This window comes from Euprymna scolopes, chromosome 3 (assembly GCF_053919585.1).
Source record: "Euprymna scolopes isolate OS-2025 chromosome 3, ASM5391958v1, whole genome shotgun sequence".
In the NCBI taxonomy this organism is placed as follows: Eukaryota; Metazoa; Mollusca; class Cephalopoda; order Sepiida; family Sepiolidae; genus Euprymna; species Euprymna scolopes.
In genome coordinates this window covers 41,887,330-41,910,512 of record NC_136484.1, presented here as the reverse complement: position 1 = coordinate 41,910,512, position 23,183 = coordinate 41,887,330, and the positions used below count along the sequence as shown (strand labels likewise).

Below are 23,183 nucleotides of genomic sequence, written 5' to 3'. Positions count from 1 at the left end.
AAAATATACCAGGTTAACGGTATTCAAGAGTGATAACTAATGAATTTATCTAAATTATTAAGAGTGCTCAATAAATGAAGAGCAAGATATATTTATTTATTAATATAAACAAATTTACATAGTCGCGACACTGGGCATGCTAATGTTTCGGCAAATTATCGGTTAAAACCAGAAGTCTTCGTCAGGCAACTTAATAAATGGTTGCTTTCAACAAAAGAAACCAGTCCTCAAAACATATATATAATATAGTTATATATTTTGGCAGCAAGTCATTATTCAAGCACGTTTGATTGAACAAGACAAAGTTATTCTTTTTTCCGATCTTTCTGGGTATCTTTTCCATTTGCCGAGCTGTTTTTATAATTTCAGCAAGTGTGTTATATAAAATGGCGCCCAAAAGTTGTTGTTCTGCCATATTCTTCTCAAGCGCTTTCTCTCAGAACATCTGATCGTCGTCAGGAGCGATTGTTGTCGCTGTCGTTTTCTTTTTCTTTAGTGAGTTTTGGTGTATCTATAATTTTTTTTTATTGGTTATAAAGGTGGGTGCAGGATTGGTAATGTCGAATTGTTTTTATTTTTAATTTTCATTTTCTTAATTTATATTTTATTTTATTTAGTTTATTTATTGTTAGTTATTGAATACAGTTAGTATATTTGCCCCGGTATTAAATGAGATCCGACTAATATATATATATATATATATATATATATATATATATATATATACTAGCATGAGTGCCCGGCGTTTCCCAGGTATTTGGAGATGTATGTTGAGCAAAAAAAAAAGTGGTCAATTTTTTAAACTTTGACCCCCTATTATGACCCCTTTAAATTTATTGTTTTGGGTTCACATCGAGTAATTAAGTTAGATCCATGTTCAAGGAACATATATCTAAAATTTCAAGTGTTTAGACCCAAAATTGTCGGAGGAGTTTTATAGAGTTCTCAAAGGTCAAATCGTTGAACTTTGACCCCTTAATCGACAAATTTCTGGCCGAAAACTGATCAGATAGATTTTCCCAAATCTCAGTACTCTGTATATCAAATTTCGAGTATGTAGACTAAAAATTGACAGAGTTATTGCGTAGGGAAATGTACACACACATAGACAGACATTTTCACTTATATATATATATATATATATATATATATATATATATATATATATATATATATGGAGATTGGTGATTTTTATTATTTGTGCTCCTATTATCATCTTAGTTATTATTTTTACAACGTTTCAGCTAATGTAAGCTGCCACCATCTTTTTTTCTTTTTTTTTTTTTTTTAACTCAGGGAAACTTTATATCGAACTCGAAAATTCATACAGAATTTTGAACTGAACAACTTATTAAACCCATACTGGTAAATTGTTCTCAGCCATGTATTAGCAAAAGTATGTTAAAGAAGTACACGTCATGATTCTGGGGTGATAACTGCCACAAATCGCTACACAATAGCATGTGTAAAGTAACTATATTTATCATTCATGGTTAAGTTAATTATTCCAGAAATATGTATATAGGTTTATCCTATATCATTAAGCAATTTTTATTTTATCTGAACTGGCAGGGCTACGCAACTTTGTCCGGGATTGAATGATAATCAACGAATGTGTTACACTTCTCAATATTTTTATTGTCATCGAAATCAGTGAAATAGCCTATTTGTCAATTAAATCGATTGATTGTCTGCTCTACTCGGAAACCCACCAGAATGCACTGCGACGAAGCTAATATGCCCCCTCCCATATTGACTTAGTCGACAATACGTTGTAGTCTACGTTGAATTGTAGAGAACAAACTGTTGATTTTATGAAGGTATTCTTTATAATAAATTGAATTAAAGTTAAAATGCAAAAGTCAAGTATCATTTCGAACACGCCCTTGTCATATCAAAGAACCAACTTTTGATTTCATATGCGGGACCTTTCCGCTTTTGCGGTGATAATGACTTTAATTTAAGTTTAAAATGAAAAAGTTAAATATCATTGTTCAGTTGTGCTTTAAACAAAAACGTTCATTTCGAACACGCTCCTATCATACCAAGAAACCTACTGTTGATTTTATTTGTTGGACCTTTCGGCTTGTGTGATAATAAAACTTCTCTAATCCACTTTTGATGTTAGGCTGTATAAAGTGTTAACTTTGGTCAAAATCACCTGTTGCTTCTCTCATAGGATTTTTTTTTCGATTATCCATACTTATTGAAGATATTCCGATACAAAACCTATCTATCATTAACTTCACTGCCACCTTACAGTTTTTAACTATTATCCTCGTGTGGCCTTCGGGCCTTGATAAGTGATCACCTCCAGGTAAAAAAAAAACAACAACACTGCCAGATACATAAAGTACATTTGTGTGAAATTTCAGCCGTTGTGAACTCTATAGGAAACGAATTCGCACGCACACACACACACACACACACACACACACACACACACACACACACACACACAGTTCCTTTTATATAATAGTAGAGATGATGGCATCACACAGACAGATCGCAACGCAACATTCATTTAGATGTTTACGTTGCTGGATTCATTTCGTGTGTACTGTTCCAAACGAGAGACTGATTTTAAAAAATCATTTTGTTTCTTTTCTGAAAAGCGTGACGTCATCACCTCCTATGAGTCGAAATTGACGGGGTGGGAGAAGGGCTAAACTTTGATCTGGGTATATTTCTGTTTGCCACCAGATTATCCTGACATATAGTAATTTGACTCTCGCTGAAATTCATACTAGTTAATTTAATCGCTACTTACCGGCGTAAGGTCCCAATCTCTCTTTCTCTCTGCATATATATAAATAAGAATCTATATACTTAACGAATTTTTCATTTACAGAAATTTAAATTTGGTATATAGAGTATTCAGACATAAGGAAAACTTTGTAATCGCTTTTGATCCAGAAAAAAAAATGACTGCTAACGGGTCAATATTGAAAAATTGGTACTTGGAAGTCATCAGATTTTTATCTGTTTGCTAACTGTTTTACGAATGCGTACGCGTGAATCGTTCATACTACAGATTCCTTATGTTAAGAATAAGAAAGTTTTGAAAACACACTTTAAAGGTCATGTCCAGATGGCATAATGGTTTTTGTACTTGACTTACTGTCTTTAGGTTTTGCTTTTGATCGAGTATTTTTTTTTCTTTGCAAGAAATGAAATGTTTAGAAAAAAACATAATACTCGCATGCACATGTCTCAGTTTCTGTATGAATTAAAATATAATATGCATATTTTACGACCGGGCAACGCCGGGTGGCCTGCTAGTATATGATAATTGTACAAAAAACAGAATCGCACTTTTATGTTTTCCATTGACAGCGTGGGGACTAAAGATAAAAATATAGAGCTTTATTTTTACTTTTTAATTGTTTAAGATTTGATCGTATATTGTTACATTATTTTCTTTAATCTTTCTGTTTTTATTGAGATGCCAGTGATGATATTAAAAAAAATTGCAAAAGGAGTCCTCTCAAGCACGAATATTCTTTTTTCTCCTTTTCATGGGTTTCCAGCTTGCAGTAACAACAAGTATGGCTACCGTTGCCGCAACACATGCAGTGATTTCTGTGTGTCCAAAGAGTGTCACTTCATCACAGGAGAATGTAACAAGTTCTGTATGCCCGGGTATGATGGGAAAAGATGCGACAGACGTAAGTAATTCCTTGGATCATTCTACTCTCTCTCTCTCTCACACACACACACACCCATTTCGTGGTCTTAAGCGATTTATGATGCTTTGTTTTATCTACAAAGCTTCTCTAGGCATGATTTCCGCCTCCCCCCTCAATAAAACATCTGTTGTCCTGCTAAGTTAGAGAATGCTTCCGCTTTATTTTTTTAGTTATGACTGGATCCAATACTCGTTGGGGATAACAAATCATCAAAGGGATGTAGAAGAAAAAAAAAGAAATATCAAATGATGTTGGCTTTTTTTTTAGTACATTTTTGTTAGGTCTCAAACTGACACACACACACACACACACACACACACACACACACACACACTATATATATATATATATATATATATATATATATATATATATATATATATATATATATACTTATTTGGCGGTGTACAAAACTTTATTATAGCTATGAAAAAGGGAAGACATTTTTTTTTGTATCCATGATAAAAAGAAGAACGGAGGGAAAATATTTAATGAAAAAAAAAATGAGAGGAACGACTAAAATAAATCTATCGTTATCATATTGGGAGAAAACGCCTTAGAGACAAATCACGCCCATATATATATATATATATATATATATATATATATATATATATATATAGGCAAAGAGACTCGCATGCAAGAGACCCAGGTTTCGAATCCCGAGTTTGGATATGTCTAACTGATGAACCCAAATGACCAAATGAGGGCTAAACTCTGGACTTGGGTTTCCAGTTTATTGGCTGTCATGGCTCTTGTGAGCTGCGACATTGTTTGGCTGTGGAAATAATTTTATATATATATATATATATATATATATATATATATATATATATATATATATATATAGCAATTATAGACAAGACAAAGCCATATACTGGTATACATCGATTTATTTGTCGATGTAATAAGGAAACTATAACACTTCCTTCAATTATTGTTTGTCCTTATTAAATCGACAAATAAATCGATGTATCCCAACATATGGCTTTGTCTTGTCTATAATTGCGATTATTATATTAAAGCTCCACTACACCTGTTGAGCTTTACATATCTTCATAGGGTCATTTCTAAAAAAGCTTTCAATATTTCTTTAACCCTCTGCTTATATATATATATATATATATATATATATATATATATATATATATATATATAATGAGTGGCCTTGTCTGGCTATCTGTCTGAGAGAACGGTATCTACCAAACTTCTTTGTCAATGTTTTAAACTAAAGATTTGAAACATGATATATAGGGGACTTAGATCTGTGGAACAAATTCAATGTGTTTTTTAGCCGGTAAAAATATTTGCTAAAGAGTCAAAATTAAAAAAAAAAAAGAAAGAAACTTGGCAACGCCGGGCGGCCTGCTGGTATAAGTTTTTAAAATATGGCAATCAAGCTACACAGAATTTTCCACATTTCATCTCCATAGAGAGTCGTTGGATTAAAATGCATGGAATTCATGTCACATGATATTTTAAATCAGATTTATTGTCATTTCCACCAATGAGTTAATGGATCAAGTAGCCAATAGTAGGATTTCTCTAAGATAAAGGTCCGGATGACTTCTATTCCCTCCTCTTTTGTTCAGTTTAAGCCAGGACAAACTCATGCTTTTTTGTGTGACCTTATTTTAACATGTACATGCTTTGAGGACTTTTTTCTTATTTTTATTCTACATGTTATATTGATTTTTTTTTTTTTAATAATAATAAGTATTATTATTATTGGCTCACATGGAGCTTTCACACAAGTCAACAAACGATCTGATTGGAAACCTGTGGTGTTCTCTGGGAGCTGAGTGACAACAAGTTTCTCCAGACGTCCAGCTCTCTGCACCTCCTTTGATAGCATTTGCAGATGAATTTGCATCATCGCAACAGCCGCTTACCATTGATTTCTCGCTGGTTGTGGCCATTGGTTTATACTGGAATTTGAGTGGCACTCAGCCACCTCAAGGTCCCAGTTCTCTTTGCACTTGTCTAGCCGAGGTCTGGTTGACGCTCGCTCCTCGGTCTTTGAGTCCATATTGACCCTTCTCGGCCCTTTAGTATCATTTTTTTTTGGGGGGGGGATGCATGATGGGGGGTGTAGAACTTGTAAATATGCAGTTTCGGTGTTCTTCATTCCCTTTAACGCTTATTCGTTATATTGTCTTGTATTATTCTCCGCATTCAAGGGGTTTCCTTAATATTTCAGTCGTTTTCATTATCGTTAGTCGTTGTACTTTTGCAGTTATTCCTCTGATTCCAATTTCTGACATTCTTTTTTCGAAGTTTTTCGGAATTGTTCCTAGTGCTCCTACTATTATCGGTACTATTTTGATTTTCTTCATCATCCAAATCCCTTTTAATTCTCTGGCTAGCTCTGTGTATTTGCTTCGTTTCTCCTTTTCTTTCATACTCACCCTGTGATCAGCTGGGACAGCAAAGTCTACGATTTGACAGGATTTTTCTTTCTTGTTAATTATTACAACATCTGGTCTTCTTGCTTGGATGGGTTTGTCCGCCTGTATGTCCATGTCCCATGGGATTTTGTGGTTCTCGTTTTCGAGTGCTGTTGCAGGTTTATGCTTGTTTTTTTAAATAATAATAATAAGTATTATTATTATTATTTTTATTATTATTAGATTTTTTTATTTAATAATAATAAGTATTATTATTATTATTATTTTTTTATTATTAGATTTTTTTATTTAATAATAATAAGTATTATTATTATTATTTTTATTATTATTAGATTTTTTTATTTAATAATAATAAGTATTATTATTATTATTTTTTTATTATTAGATTTTTTTATTTAATAATAATAAGTATTATTATTATTATTTTTATTATTATTAGATTTTTTTATTTAATAATAATAAGTATTATTATTATTTTTTTATTATTAGATTTTTTTATTTAATAATAATAAGTATTATTATTATTATTATTTTTTTATTATTAGATTTTTTTATTTAATAATAATAAGTATTATTATTATTATTAGATTTATTTTTTTTATGCATTGTTATCCTAAAATAAAGTTTATTTTGTGAATACAGTTGTTTGCTATTTCGGTTCTTAATAGATTTTGGTGGTCTTTAAAGTTTAGGATTTCAAATTTTTTTTATTCATACGTAATCTACACTAGTAGTTTCACTTTCTATATGTACTGGTCTACTGTATTATTTTTCACTCGATTATTTGTGAGCCTCTACTTTCTTTGACGTCCAAGGAATGGATCGCTATTTCAGTTTTTATTCAGCATTGATTGCAATATATATATATATATATATATATATATATATATATATATATGCAAACAAGAAGAAATTAGTTTGCATTGTCGGTAGGGGTGCCTCAGGCAATAACAACTCCTCCTTCCATTGAAAGGGGAGATAACGTCTGAGAGAATGCAACTACTAGGTTCGAGACGAACCATACACCATTCTTAGAAAGAAGGGTCTGGTGCTGTCAAGGTTGGCAAAATGATGCCAAGGTGAACTTGTACTAATATGAATACAGGCGATCAGTAACAGGTGCAGTTTGAATTGATAGCCGATTCACATTTGTCATTCACGAATGAAAAACAGAAAACGCCAAATGACAAGAAACTAATTTGGTTACCGAATTAACAGATGATTTCTCTTCCTGAAAATAATGTTTGTGTCCAAGAGTTCTCAACAAAGACTCCATATTATTATTTTTCGTGAGCTTTATTTGTAATCGTTTGTTTTTTTTTTTTTTTCTTTTTTTTTCTATTTTCATTTAGATTTTCCACCCCAGGAATCTTATTTTTGGGGATCTGTGGAGGATGAAATTGCTTATATCGGTGTAACCGTTTAAGATGAATTTAGTTTTAAATGAATATTTTGTATTTGATTTTAAATTGAAATAAAAAGATATAGAAAGAATAATTCTCGCAGAATAATAATAATAAAAAACAATAGCCACCCTTGAGAAACCAACATAATTATTTCTATGAAAATCAGTTACAGATCAATAATTGTTGTTGGACAGAAGTCACCGGAAACATTTACTGGACGTAACCGAGTGAACAAACAAATGTCTCCATATAAACAGTGTGTTGTTCTGAATTTGATTTCTTTTCTTGAATTTAAGGTGCATTATGTTTGTGTATTAAACCTTGATATGAAAGTCTCGGTATAGCTTAATTGCCATAAATGTGTTTTCATACTTTACTTTATATATACTTGGTTTTCATTCTCATTCAGGATCATGCCTCAACTAAGACTTTAGGCTGTTTCTGTTGCCTCATGAAGTCTTTTTAGACTGAAACAGTAGATTCATTGTCGCGACTCATGGTAATTTTGCTTACCTAAATTGAATAAAATAATAAATGCTTAAATATATAAAAATTATTGCTATAATTATTTTTTTAATACCTACAGATACTAGTGTTTCACTCTTTTGGGAATCATCAGTACAAGGAGTTACGATTACGATCGGAAGATTTGAACCTAGCTACAAAGCCATCTCTGACTCTATTATCAAGAAACAAACCACATGGCCAACGTTAACCACTAGAAATACAGTTGAAATTAAGATTTATATAAAGCATAAAATGTCAAGACGGAGCTGGTGAACTTATGATTATAGCATCATGATCTGCGCATGTAAGCTTAAGTGACCGAATTTAATTTCAACTTAGAGCGCTCAACAATAAGAACTAAGTTCTTAAAGGGGTTGACATAATATATATATATATATTGAGTAAAAATAAAATAAAAATACAAACGATGGTTGATGTTATGTTATTTGAGAAAGAAGAGCGAGAATTAATAAAATAGTAATCAACGTTTCGAAATCCTGATGATGTTCTCTGAAATAGAGACGAAACGTTGATTACTATTTTATTAATTCTAGGTTTTCCTTCTCAAATAACACACATATATATATATATATATATATATATATATATATATATATATATATATATATATATATATATACATATATATAACTACTTAATTTACTCACATAAAATTAATATACGAAAGTATAGATTTATGCGTAAACTTTAAGTATTTACTTCAAAAGTGCTCAATATGTAGGTAGAGCTAGTTAGTAAGTTATAAAATGTATATGGCAATTAAGCTACACTGAATATTCCGCGTTTCATCCACTCTAGGATTCTTCAGGCTTATGCGCATAAGCCTGAAGAGTCCTAGAGTGGATGAAATGCGGAATATTCAGTGTAGCTTAATTGCCATATACATTTTATTACTTACTATAATATATATATATATATATATATATATATATATATATATTAAGAACACAAATTTAAGACTGCAAATTATATTTTACTTGAATGTATTGCTTGACAGGACACGAAATAAGATATATTAAAATTTCCTTAATCCATGAAGTTTCAAAGAAACGTTTTCTTCTCATCAGAGGAATGATGTTTGCAAATGAATATTATAGTGAATCTATGAATTTGCTGGTACTGGTATTAATTGAAATAGCATATGAGAGAGAGGTACTAGATCATTTTTTTTTTGGTAAGACTTATGAAAATAGTAATTTTTTTAAATAAATGAATCAAATATTGTACTAATTGAACATACATGTATTTACATTGAAAGTACAGGGTGACCCCCCCAAAAAACAAAAGCTAAATGGAGGCCATCTAGAACATGCTGTAGAACGGAGAAAAAAAGGCCAAAGACCCTTGTGTTTTGATGTGATGTTTTGAATATAATAAACTAGTTATGACCAAAGTTTCATTTCATTCGGACAAAACACTAAGAAACGGGGCCTAATTAGAGTTGGGGCTCGTTTTTGTTGGGTCACCCTGTATAAACTATTTTTATCACATGTTTCTTCTAGGAATTTTGTGAAGTTTGTTTTTAGTGGGATTGCAAGAAAAATGAGCATGTACGTTTCTTGTACAGGGATTGAACTCACACACTCTCCTTTCATGCTCCTGCTATCACTATTTCTTTTCATTTTGTCCGTGTGTATGTGCATGAGTTTGCCTGTGGCAGGATTTAATTTTACGAATTTTTACTGGTTCAACGGAAGAATAAAAAAGGGAAATATAACCTAAATAAACAATTTTGAATGTTGTTGACCAAAGTTCTTAATTACCTATGTAAGAGAATACTATTTTATTACAAATAACGCTATAATTTGATCACGTTTTTAACATTATTATTAGAGATCACGTTTTTATGGGAATATTAGAGATCACGTTTTTATGGGAATATTAGAGATCACGTTTTTATGGGAATATTAGAGATCACGTTTTTATGGGAATATTAGAGATCACATACATTAGTTATTGTTTCCAGTATTTCCATAAAACGGATATGTACGTCGAGGGGGTACAAGTGCAACGAATTCAGCAGAGTACATTCCATTGAAATACTTGTAAAACAAGCACAGGGGTGCAACATCGTGGTGATGGGACAGGGGTTGGAGCCTAGTTGATAAATTGGTGTCTATTAGATTGGAGACCCTTTTTTGGATTTTATTCAAGAGGAAGAGACTAGTGGTAGATACACCAGTCCAGATGTGGCAACGGTACTTCATGCATTGGCTAATAGAGGCCTTGTAGACGTATAGGATAATCTCAAATATGAGTAGTTTTCTAGCTCGATAGATGGAGCCCGCCTTCCTTGCAGTAGGCTTTGCAATGTCCTCAGTGTATTTGTTCTAGCTTATATTTCCTATAAATGTTAAGCCGAGGGGTTTGAGGAAGAATCCTCAGGTAGGAAATTATTTGTCATGGATATCGATGGTTGGAGAGGCTTCTTGTAATTGTTAAAGGAGAGCAGCTTAGTCTCACTAGCGTTAAATGTTACCTTCCATTCATATCCCTATTCCATTACAGTCTAGGGGTCATTTTTTAAGGATTTAGCCATTGTCTTAGGTTTGTGTATATCCGTTCTTCCCGCATGCATATTATAGAGCATTGTATCATCAGCAAATATACCCATCTTGAATATAATATTATCGGGGAGGTCGTTAATAAATATCAAGAATAATAGGGGTCCATTAATGTTATGTTGCTTTGGATGAACGTCCATCAATGACAATGTGGATAGTCTTATTGTCTAAGAAGGATCTAATTATATTTAGTATTCATCTAGTTATACCGTATGATTTTAGTTTTATTAGCAGCCCTTATCCTTGAGTGGCCTCTGGGCCTTGATAATGTGATGATGCCTTTGTAAAAAAAAAAAAAAAAAAAAAAAAAAAAAAGCCCTTCATGCTAAACTTTGTCAAAGACATTGCATATATCGAGAGCTATAGCCCTGTCTTCACCCGCCTTATCCAGTATATGCGTTTAGAGATGACTGTTAAATATATATACAGTAAAAAGACATTGCTTAAATCCTTACTGTTTGTCAGAGAGGAGATTAGCTTTAGAGAGATGGTGGACTAGTTCTTGATTGATTAGCGTCTCAATAATTTTAGTGAAGAGTAGGAGAGACTGATAGAGGGATAATTGAGAGGGTCTGTCCTTTCACCAGAGTTCTTGTACGCTGGTACCACAGAAGCTATCTTCATTCAGCACCTCTATCGTATAATAATATAATGTAATAGTATAATAATTCTCCAAGTTCTAAATATAAAGTTTTCTTAGTTGGTCATTTATTACAAGTCTGCAAAGTTATGTTATTGTTGCATATTTAGTCGCGTACTCATCAGATGTTTACCTTAAAAAAACAAAAAACTTATAAAAACACCATTTTTAACAACTTACATGGTTCATGTAACCGACATTGTCTGATCTTCCTTCCCAGTTATCTGAGATCCTTTTCATTATAAAAAAAAAAAAAAAACTTTATTTATGAGAAGGATTTTTTTTAATCCATTACGATTGGTATATATAAACCGAGCATGTTTCAAGTAAATGATTATGGTAATTGTTATTGTAGTAATCTACACGGATCGTCTAGGTCCCTGCGTGTACTTGTTTGTCTTACTATTTTCCTTCGACTATCGGCGAGCATCCACTTTCTTTGAGTTCGCAGTATTGGTTTGCTAGTGTTGTTTTCATTCTTTGTATTTTTTTTTGTTGTTTTTGAACGTACTTTTATGGTCATATATACACTTGTCATCCATTTTTTTTTTAAAGATCGAATCGCTCGATTGTTGAAGATGTAAGTAAGGAACGTACAAAAAGTTTTATAATTATATAGATATATTAGATTTACCCGGCGTTGCCCGGTATTCAACATAACGGTAAATTTCTTTACAAAATGAAGTAAACAAAAAAAAAAACAGATAGGAGCTGAAACATGTGCATGCAAGTATTATGTTCTTTCCTAACAGTTCTCTTCTTGTAAGTGAAAAAAATATTCGAGCTGAGATCGAAACCAAAACCTAAAGACAATGAATCACGTACGTTAACCATTAGACCAGCGTGACACGATCTTTACAAAGTGTTTTCAAACCTTGTGAAACAGATGACAAACATAAACAAACCGGATGATCCACAAGTACCAATGTTTCATTTTTTTTAATAACAAAGCGTCCAAAATAAATCATTTCACAACATTATAAAGACATTTTTATTTTGGTTTCTTTCTTTTACTGGCTCCAACCATTTCTCTCTGGCATATTTTAAATCTCCATCAATAACATTCTTGAAAGAATTGAGCGGTTGAATTCAGTTAAGTAATGGTTATGCAAATATTCCAATCGGGAAAAAGTTTTTTTTTAAAAGTCCTCGTAAGTTTTGCATTAGAATGAAATCGAAAAAAAAAATGATGGCTTTCATGGATGGGGGTGGATAGGTGAATAGAAATCGGAAGAAGATAGCCATTAATTAATGAAACAGAATTATAGACAGTTTTTATAGCGAAGAAAAAGTAATTAGACATTATTGCAGGCGTCCATTTCGCTTTATCACATAGTTTGGCATACTTATATGTAGATGACTATATATATATATATATATATATATATATATATATATATATATATATAATTTAAAGGAGATTAGAATAATAGTCTAAAGAGCTAAGTGTATTTTAATGTAATAGTGAAATTACTAGTTTAATTAAAATACAGGAAATGCTCGTTGTTAAAACTTTTAAATTATAGATCACATTACTTAATATATATATATATATATATATATATATATATATATATATATATATATAATGTGTGTGTGTGGAGAGAGAGAGAGAATTAGACCGGAAGTCTAGAAGAGAAAAGTTTAATTTGATGTATTAATACTTTAAAAGAACAGTGCTCATAGTACTGTAGATATATAATAAGCTCAATAGGTATATTTATACTAGAGCTATAATAATGTTGAGGATAAAATTAATGATTGTAAATTATGAATCAGTTTCAAAAGGAAAAATAAAACAAAGTCAAAATTATGATTTCGTTTTGTTTCTCCTTTTCAAGCTGATTCCTAATTTACAACTATTAATTTTTATCCTCAATATATATATATATATATATATATATATATATATATATTGGTGTGTGTGTATATATATTGACATTGATGTATATATATGTATATATATTTTGAAATTGATGTGTGTGTAATATATATATATATATATATATATATATATATATATATATATATATTGAAATTGGTATATACATATTTATTTATATCTTTTTTCAGATGTTTAGATGAAATAAGCTATCGATGCCGTTGGTTTCAAACCTGATAATAGGAAACCGTTTTAGGTCCCAATATATATCTCTCTTTAGAGCTCTCGCATTTTTTCACAAAATTCTGAGGAGAGCTTAATATTGGAACCTAAAACGGTTCCCTATTATCAGTTTTGAAACCGACGATACCGATGGCTTATTTTATCTCAACTTTTAAATATATAAATATTATGCTCTTTGAAAATTTTTTTCCATATAATAAAGCACTCTGCTGGAATTCATCTTCCCAAAAATATAACTAAGTATATATATATATATATATATATATATATATATATATATATATATATATATATATATATATATATATATACAATTATATAAATGCAATTTTGTGTGTGTGTGTGTGTGCGAATTCGTTCCTCATAGACTCTGAAACGGCTGAACAGATTTTCTTTAAAATTTACAGAACTTTAGTGTATAAGTCTGGGAATGATCTTAGGTAAGTTTTGCCTCAGAATACCCCCGATAATTACCGTTAATCGAAACCGTTATTTTAATGCATCTATCATGGGTAAAACCATTTTTTCCATGTCATCGCTTAGCAACAATGATAGAACAATGGGCCGTGAAAATTCTACTGTGGAAAAACTGATAGCGTGTTTTTTGCATGACGTGGTCTGTAGGTTCAAACCCCGCACATAAATTTCCCAATGTTTTTGTTTCGTTAACTGGAAACATTTTCTTAAGACTAGGGCAGTAATTTAAAAAAAAAAAAGCTAGCGCAGTATAAATATTTTTGAAAAGCCTAGAGTAGTATAAATATTTTTGAAAAAGTTTTGACAGTATACATACATTATTTAAAGACTGGGGCAATATATCTTCGAAAAGGTTAGGATAGTATAAATATTTTTAAAAGGCTAGAGAAGATAGTCATTTTTCAAAACGTAGGCATTTTATTTTAGTTTTATGTTCAGTACAAAAATCCATGCTATGATCCAAGCACTCGACCTAATCATCTAACAAGAAGACTTCAAGTACATAATGGTTTGGATTTACATTATATGCGATAAAATCAATTCTCTCTCTCCACACACACACACACACACACACACACACACACACACACAAGAAAAAAAAACCCTAACAAATAATCCCTATTAACAAATGTACTTATCACATTCCAACAACTAAATAACAAAAAAGAAAGCATTCTTTGCTGGATACATAGACACGTTAGCATACAGGGTAATTAACTAGCCGACACAATGGCAAAATAGACTCACAGCAAACTTATTGGACCAAATTTTGAAATCCCACACAGGGACATCAAAAGAAGCATCAACGTCTACATCCAAGATAATTGACAAAACTACTAGAACAAATTTCCCAAATAAACTCTATAAAATCATATTCAGAGTGCCCCTTTTTGTAGAGCTGGATTTTCAACATATTAAAAACCGACCTTGTGTCTAATTCTGCCTTCGATGGGGAAGCAAGTAAATATAAATTCTATAAAACCATTGCCAAAAATGAAAGAGCCGAAAAATAACTAAAAAATCAACAGAAACAAAGAAGTAGTATTATTAAGTATTAATGAATTAGTATTATTAAGTAGTATTATTAAGTATTAATGAATTAGTATTAATGAATTAGTATTAATGAATTAGTATTATTAAGTATTAATGAATTAGTATTATTAAGTAGTATTATTAAGTATTAATGAATTAGTATTATTAAGTAGTAATGAATTAGTATTAATGAATTAGTATTATTAAGTATTAATGAATTAGTATTAATGAATTAGTATTATTAAGTAGTATTATTAAGTATTAATGAATTAGTATTAATGAATTAGTATTATTAAGTAGTATTATTAAGTATTAATGTATTAGTATTAATGAATTAGTATTATTTAGTAGTATTATTAAGTAGTAGTATTAAGTATTAATGAATTAGTATTATTAAGTAGTATTATTAAGTATTAATGAATTAGTATTAATGAATTAGTATTCTTAAGACTAGGAACAGAGCAGAAAAAATTAGTATAGGGCACACAAAAATTACACATTCCTACCCCCATGAGAAAAAAGGAAGCCCCATATTCTGGACCATGTCAGAAACCCTTCTTGGTAAACCGCTTTCTAATTGTTTAGACATGAAACGAACTCATCAAAAATATTATCAAAACTCAAAACTGAATGCAATATTGAATCTAATAAACTCAAACCAAATATTCGAATACAGTAGAACCCCGGGATACAGTAGCCCAGGATATGTTTTTTTTTTTTTTTTTTCAGGTTACGAAGTGGAATACAATGTGTTACTGGCCCCTGGTTATGGTATTAATCCCGCCTTACGGTGTTATTTATAATGTTATTTGATTATATACATGTATATGATATACAGTATTGTATTTTGTTACTAATTTTTAATATGCACTCTATAAAATTTTTCTTAGGCCACGCCATACGGCGATTTCACCTCACAGTCCCGACCCCAGAACGGATTAATGCCGTATCCTAGTGTTCTATTGTACCTGAAAAGCAAAAATTTGCGTATACTGCAAAATTTAATACACTTAAAAAAAAAAAAACAATAAATAAATGAAGTAAGGAAAGGATTGTATTTTTTTTATGGAAATCGCTCCAGACAAAGTATGAAGCCACTGTCAAAAACTTGCGCAGGATAGTGTTAGATGGAATTCATTTTGACCCAGAAAAATAGCAATTCTTCCCTCTTTGTCAACAACATCACTCCTGGAATGTGAGGACTAAAGGACAAAATAATGGAAGCTAGAATAACTTATATATATTTATATATATGTAAAGTAAGTATATCTATATATTGGTATCCATATACGTTAGTGATGGGGCGATTCTAATATTTTTCTCGATTTCTATACAATTACCGATTTCAAGTCTGATTCTTCATAAATCCGTATATATTTAACTAAAGAGTTGTTATTTTTTCCAGATTTTCGTAAAAACGCATGTCCATGTTTTCTCAAAACAAAAATTTTTTTTTTAAACTTGTAAGGGGTGATCTATAAATTTTAGCTTTTATTGGAAGTTTGAATTCAATAAATATTCATTATTTTCTTATTACTACCAGTAGTGGCAGATTTTGTTTTAAACAAAATCGAATAAAGAAAGATAATTAAAGCAACTGTTTTTGGCATCGAAAAATAGACATAATTTTTTCCGATTCCAATAACTAAAAAAGTTCCAATTCCCGACTCTGAATAATCGTCCCAACACTAATATGGGTATACGTGTAGATATACTCAGTACTTATCTCACTTTAAACATTTTTCGACCATGAAATGACCATAAAGGTTGAAATGCCGTTACAATTCAATACTCAAACAAATCACAAATTCTGACTGCCTCACACAGGAGCACAACTGTTCTTATGCAAATTTGTAAGCTCCCCCATTTCAATGAAAAGAGTAAAAATGGCGCCTTCTGTATTTGAATATGTGGTGCCATTTACTCAAATCTACCAATTATTAAAGGGCACGTAACTCTTGATGGAAACTATTACACAAATGTGTACAATGTTTTAAGAGTAGTAATGGCGCCACTTGCGATAACAAACCATTTTTGCCAATCTATTATTCAAGCAGAGATAACTGTATCGCAACCCAGAGTCTCTTTTTCACTCTGCTTTATTTCTCTGCAACGATTTCTATAAACATTGCGCCATCTTAGATATTATCTTTGTCCTTCTGCAAATAGCAGGCACAACATGAAGTCGTTTTCGCTTTACCCCATCACATTTGTAAACCTGTCTTCAACAATTATTCATCTAGCAGCCATACTGCCGCTATACAGCACATGCGTAAGCGGCTTCTTAATTTCCATTTTATTTTATTTTATTTCTGACTTATCCTTTTTTGGGAAAATATACAGTTTGTCTGGAAGTAATTGTTCTCTATTTCTTCTCTGTAATTTATTTAAAAAAACAAAAACAAAAAAATTGAAATAAATAAATGCGACCCGTTCTGCATAATTACGGAATATATTTTTGTTTTCCTGCGGAAGTTTGATTGCATTTGCTTCTACGTCACAATGAGATGAAGCGGATCGTCTTTCATTATAACAAATAAACATTTTCAAAAGATGCACGTCACATTATTTCACTGTTTCGGGAAAGAAATTCAAATTATATCTACTTTGAAAATTATAGATATAATTTGCAAATTTATAATTATATATTTGACCGATTGCATTTTGTATCTTGTAGATAATTAGATATTAGATAATTATATTCAGCTATATCAGCTTTTGTCTACTAAAGAATAAAACTAAAAGTCTATGGTCATATATATATATATATATATATATATATATATATATATATATATATATATATTGAGTAAGATGATTGATAATTTATAATTAAAATTAAAAATCGGTTTCACAAGGAAGAACAAACAAAATCAATAAATTGTACGATCGTTTTGGAAACGATTTTTTTTATTGAGATAGACAATAAGTTTTGAAAATAATTTTATCATTTGGTTTTTTTAAACAAAGTCTGCTCATCAGCAAAAATATTGGGTGTTTTTTTTTTTAAAGACACCAAAAATAAAACTGGCATTTTTTAAGTAAGGCAGATGTATCTTTTAATGGTTCGCTATATATATATATATAGTGTGTGTGTGAAAAAGTAAAAGATATATATGTCTGTAATGCAAAGTGATGGTGAAAAGAAGGCAAAATACTTCTTTTTTTTGCATAGGATTCACCACCTATCAAGGCTCATAGGCCACTCGAGGATAAGTGTTAAAGAGTGTACAGTAGTTAATGGGACAATATCGTAGTAATCATAAGTAGTGGAAACCTGGTAAATTAAATTACTTAAGGGGAACGGCTCATCAAAAACTTGTTTAGGTTGGACTTGAAAACGACCATATTGTAGTCAGCAGGAAAGCAAGCAAATGGAAAAGAGTTCCACAGGTGTGCAGTTCTAAGAAAGAATCTTTGTTCATGGAAACTACGTTTATGTTTAGACACAAATAAAGAGTGGAAGAAATTATTAATAGTATATTACTACATTAGAATAACAGAATGACATAAAAAAATTAACACTCCTGGCTGACAGGACGAGAACAATTTACCCCTGGGGAATTAAATACAGTCCTCAATTCGAAATCCCGCATAAGTTTCTGAATTTGACATAAAGATTCCCAAGTTCGAAAATAATCTGAAGAAGTGTAACAGAGTCGGTGGCTGCATAAGGATATGCAAGTGACCAAGCCGGCTGCGCGAAGTGACATCACAGCAGAAATAAAAGGACGTGTTCAAAAAAGTGGTGTTCGAGACGTGACGAGAGAAGCAAGTGTTAGAAGCGTAGTCAATGTTCGCAAAAGCAAGTGTTTGAGACATGTCAGTGATATCATAGAAGAGACGAAAAGTCACATGTGGTTGGAGAAGGAGAAATGAACTGTTTAAACATTTAGGAAAAAAATGCGTCGTTGGAAATACCAGATATAAAGGCTTTTGAGAGTAGCTTCATGTTTTGTCTGGAGCAATTTTCATAAAAAATATACAATCCTTCAAGTGTATTAAATTTTGTAGTATATACAAATTTTTGCTTTTCAAGTACAGAAGAACACTGGGATACAAAAGCCTTTATACAATCATGTAGAGGGACGTACAAAGAAGGGGAGTTCCCAAGCACTTGCTCCTTGTACTCCTGTTTTAAGTGTCATTTTCAGAGGAATTTATTAGAGACCTGTGCCCCATTACTATATTTTTGTTGTTTTTTTTTTTCACTTGAGCACCTGCCCTGAAAATATTCTTTGCACATCACTGCAATGCTGACCCAAAATGTCGAGGGTCATCTAGTATTCAATTCAATAACATTTGATTCTTGTTTAAATGTATTTTCATTATACCTGGTTCTTGTATATTTCAGTTTCACGAAATTGAAATTGTTAATATATTTTAACTTATTGATATAACTACATAAAATGTAGGCATTAATATACATGAGCAATATATATTCAGAATCATATACGATTTAATTTCACGGTTTCACAGAATTTGCAAAATTTACATACAGAGGCTGATAATTTGAGGCATATATATATATATATATATATATATATATATATATATATATATATATATGTATGTATGTATGTATATATATATATATATATATGTATGTACGTTTGTGTGTATGCATTTGGAAACTCACTGTCGTTATTTCAGAATTATGTTCTATATATGTAAATAATGAAAAAAGTCCCCATAAATCCTGGTGAATTAATATAGTCTTGCTGATTTGTCATGTGCAAAGGCTGGGCATGATTGCACAATCTCTGATTTTGATTTTGTTGGTGATGTCATAATTCTTGGCGAATCCAGTGTCGAATCAGCTTAATAATATAGCCAAGCAAGTGGCCATAAAAATTAATGCAACCAAAACAAACGTCCTTTCAGCCAACATTACTCCAAAGAACTGAGTTGAACCGATTCTTAATAGCGAAATTGTCGAGAAGGTCAAACAGTCCAAGTACTTTACTTCAATCCTTACACTTAAGAGGTGCCTGTGCGTGAAATTTTTGTGACAGGAGGTTCGCAATCTCCAACTCATCTCTCCTGAATCGACATTTTTAAATACCAGTGGGAAGTGAAGTGTATGTACAGGACGACTGGAAACAAATGCCAAGATAAGCGGCGAGCACATACAGCTCCTAGAATTCCCAAATGGTCACCCATCTGGTATTAACCAGGCTCAACGTTGCTATACTTTGGTGATCTGACAAGAACCGGTGTGTCAACACAATTAGGCCTTACAGTTACAGGTCAGACGAAACATTAGATTCTCATTCGAATTGATCAAGTGCTTCGTTCTGTCGTCTTTAAAGGCAGCTTGAAGTTTTCGACCTTTACTGCCTTCGTCACATTGTTCCTGTCAGATTCTCTGACAAAATTCCCTATGCCACAACCGTGTCAGATGTGATATTCCAATATTGAAGCGTCTCTACTCAAGAGAAGTCTAAGCTAGTTTAAGCAGGTCTGTTGCCGTCTGTCAAATGAGTTCACTCGCCAACTGGTGACTAAATATATCTGTCAACTGGAAGAAATAGTGGTAGGCAGCTTAAAACTTGGCTGTCAATGGTTAAAGCAGATCTGAAGTGTGCTGTGGGTCCCCAAGTTTTTGTTATTCATCGCTGGAATCAAAAGTGGTTTACTCATGCAATGGACTCAGCCACTGACTGACATGGATGAGCCATACTGGTGTGAGATGTGATGAATTGATCCAGAGCCACAGATACAGAAAAAACTTGCTCTAAAAACATTCTAAGCTGTTAAACTTTTCGTCACCAGTAATGATATCTCCATCCTTCCAGGAACTGGACGCGGATATTTCAGTTGTATTGCTCTGTGCTGATTTGCTCCAAGGGCTCAGTGAAATTTGAGCAAATCTTAAAATTTTTTGACCTCTCAGTGAGAAAATGCCTTCTCGGCTCATGTTCAAATGGAGGTCAAGTATTGCTTTTAACTAAGAATAAAACAACAAAATAGTGAGAAATTAGAAAATATGCATGAATGTATAAAGGATGTTTGGAAAAATGGGATAATGTTTATGTCTATATATATATAAGTCCGAAATGTTTGGTTGCTGAATTATAAGCCATTGAAATAATGAACAATATTATTCATTGCAATAGTTTAACATGTGAAGTGTATGTAATACATACATTATCCATGTGACAAAAATATGTTTTTGAAATTATATTTCACTCTTTGTGTATACCAACCCTTTTTGTTTGGAAGCTCAGTGTATGTTAAATATAATAGAGCATATATAAAGGAATAGCAGTATTCTGAACCAAGATGACTGCCGAGCAAACACACTATGAATTTTCTTTCTTTTTTCTGATATTGTCATGCATTTTTTTTTCTTTCAAAGCAAAGAATTTCTAATTTTTCTGAGCAGTATATGCACAAAAAGAGGCGATATTTACATAATAATAATCGATTGTTTCTGCACAACAAAACGCGTATCTGTAAAAAATGTACTAATATTTTAACATGCTGGAGGAGCTGTTTTCCAAGAAAAATAAATATTTGTATCTTGGAATGTAACTGTACTGTTATTCTTATATATATATATATATATATATATATATATATATATATATATATATATATATATATATATCCTTTTATATATATATATATATATATATATATATATATATATATATATACTAGCATTTCAGCCCGGCGTTGCCCGGGTGTTTGTATGTGTCTGTTGAGCAAAAAAAACAAAAAAGTGGTAGTAGGAAGGCAGGCTCGAACCCGTACCGCAAAGGAGGAAAAGAACTGGGAAAAAAATCTGACGTCTATGCTGTTACGACCACCGGCGAAAAAAGCGACCCCCCCCCCCGGAGAAAAGTGCCTAGTTGAAGGTGAAGATATTAATGTTTTTGGCCAATTTTTCGATATTTGTTGTATGAAAGGTCGACCTTTAAAATGATATTGATCTTGGTAAAATCCGTCGCCTCTGTCGAAAGTTTTAGTCAGACATGCAAACAGACATACATACATACATTTATATATTGGTAGCTAAAAATTTTCGATCCAAACCGATGAAAAACTTGCCCTATCTCTGGATACCATTTATGTAAAATTTCAAATGTTTAGACCAGAAATTGTCTGAGTAATTTGGTAGAGACCACAAAGGTCAATTTTTTTAAAAACTTTGACCCCTATTATGACCCCTTAACATTTATTGTTTTGGGCTCAAATCAAGTTATTGTTAGATCCATGTCCAAGAAACCTATATCTAAAATTTCAAGTGTTTAGACCGAAAATTGTCGGAGGAGTTTGGTAGAGTTCTCAGAGGTCAAATCGTTGAACTTTGACCTCTTAACAGCGAAATTTCTGGCCGGAAACCGATCACATAGATTTTCCCAAATCTCAGTAGGCTGTATATCAAATTTCGAGTCTGTAGACGAAAAATTGGCAGTTATTGCTTAGGGAAATGTACACAGACAGACAAACACACAGACATGTTCACTTTTATAGATATACTAGCATGGGTGCCCTGCGTTGCCTGTGTGTTTGGAAGTGTATGCTGAGCAAAAAAACAAAAACAAAAAACAAACAAAAAAAACGGTCAATTTTTTGAATGTAACCCCTATTATGACTCCTTAAAATTTATTGTTTTGGGCTCAAATCTAGTTATTAAGCCATGTCCAAGGAACCTATATCTAAAATTTCCAGTGTTTAGACCCAAAATTGTCGGAGGAGTTTGGTAGAGTTCTCAAAGGTCAAATCGTTGAACTTTGACCCCTTAACAGCGAAATTTCTGGCCGAAAACCGATCATATCGATTTTCCCAAATCTCAGTACCCTATATATCAAATTTCAAGTCTGTAGACTAAAAATTGACATAGTTATTGCGTAGGAAAATGTACACAGACAGACACACAGACAGACAGACACACATACACACAGGCACGTTCACTTTTATATATATATATATATATATATATATATATGTATACATATATATATATTAGATAAGATTTTTCCAAAGGTTTTATATATAAAAATCTATTCGCCAATGGCAATGTACATATATATGCCAATAAGAATTTAAGCCATGTAAATTGACACAAATATTAAGCAACATGATTGACATTTTTGTAATCGAGCATTCATATATACTTGCAAAAACCATAAAATTTGAAATTGTCAGGTTTATGTCGAAACAATTGAAATATTCTGAAAAATACTAATATGATGTTTTCTTTCTCCTTTTTTTTTTTTTTTTGGTTTTTGCATGTAATATATATATATATATATATATATATATATATATTACTTGCAAACAACAAAGAGAAAGATAACATCAT

At 31.5% G+C, this 23,183-nt stretch overlaps 1 protein-coding gene across 9 annotated transcripts in view; it reads left to right on the top strand.

Annotated features, from left to right (window-relative positions):
* The window catches only part of LOC145254621 (receptor-type tyrosine-protein phosphatase epsilon-like), a 732,106-nt gene that overhangs the window by 344,931 nt on the left and 363,992 nt on the right, over nt 1–23,183 (top strand). For all 9 annotated transcript variants that reach the window (XM_080113291.1, XM_080113282.1, XM_080113273.1 and 6 more), the window contains one exon: nt 3,531–3,668. In XM_080113291.1, coding sequence (XP_079969417.1) covers nt 3,531–3,668 — 138 coding nt within the window. The remainder of the gene's footprint in view (nt 1–3,530; nt 3,669–23,183) is intronic.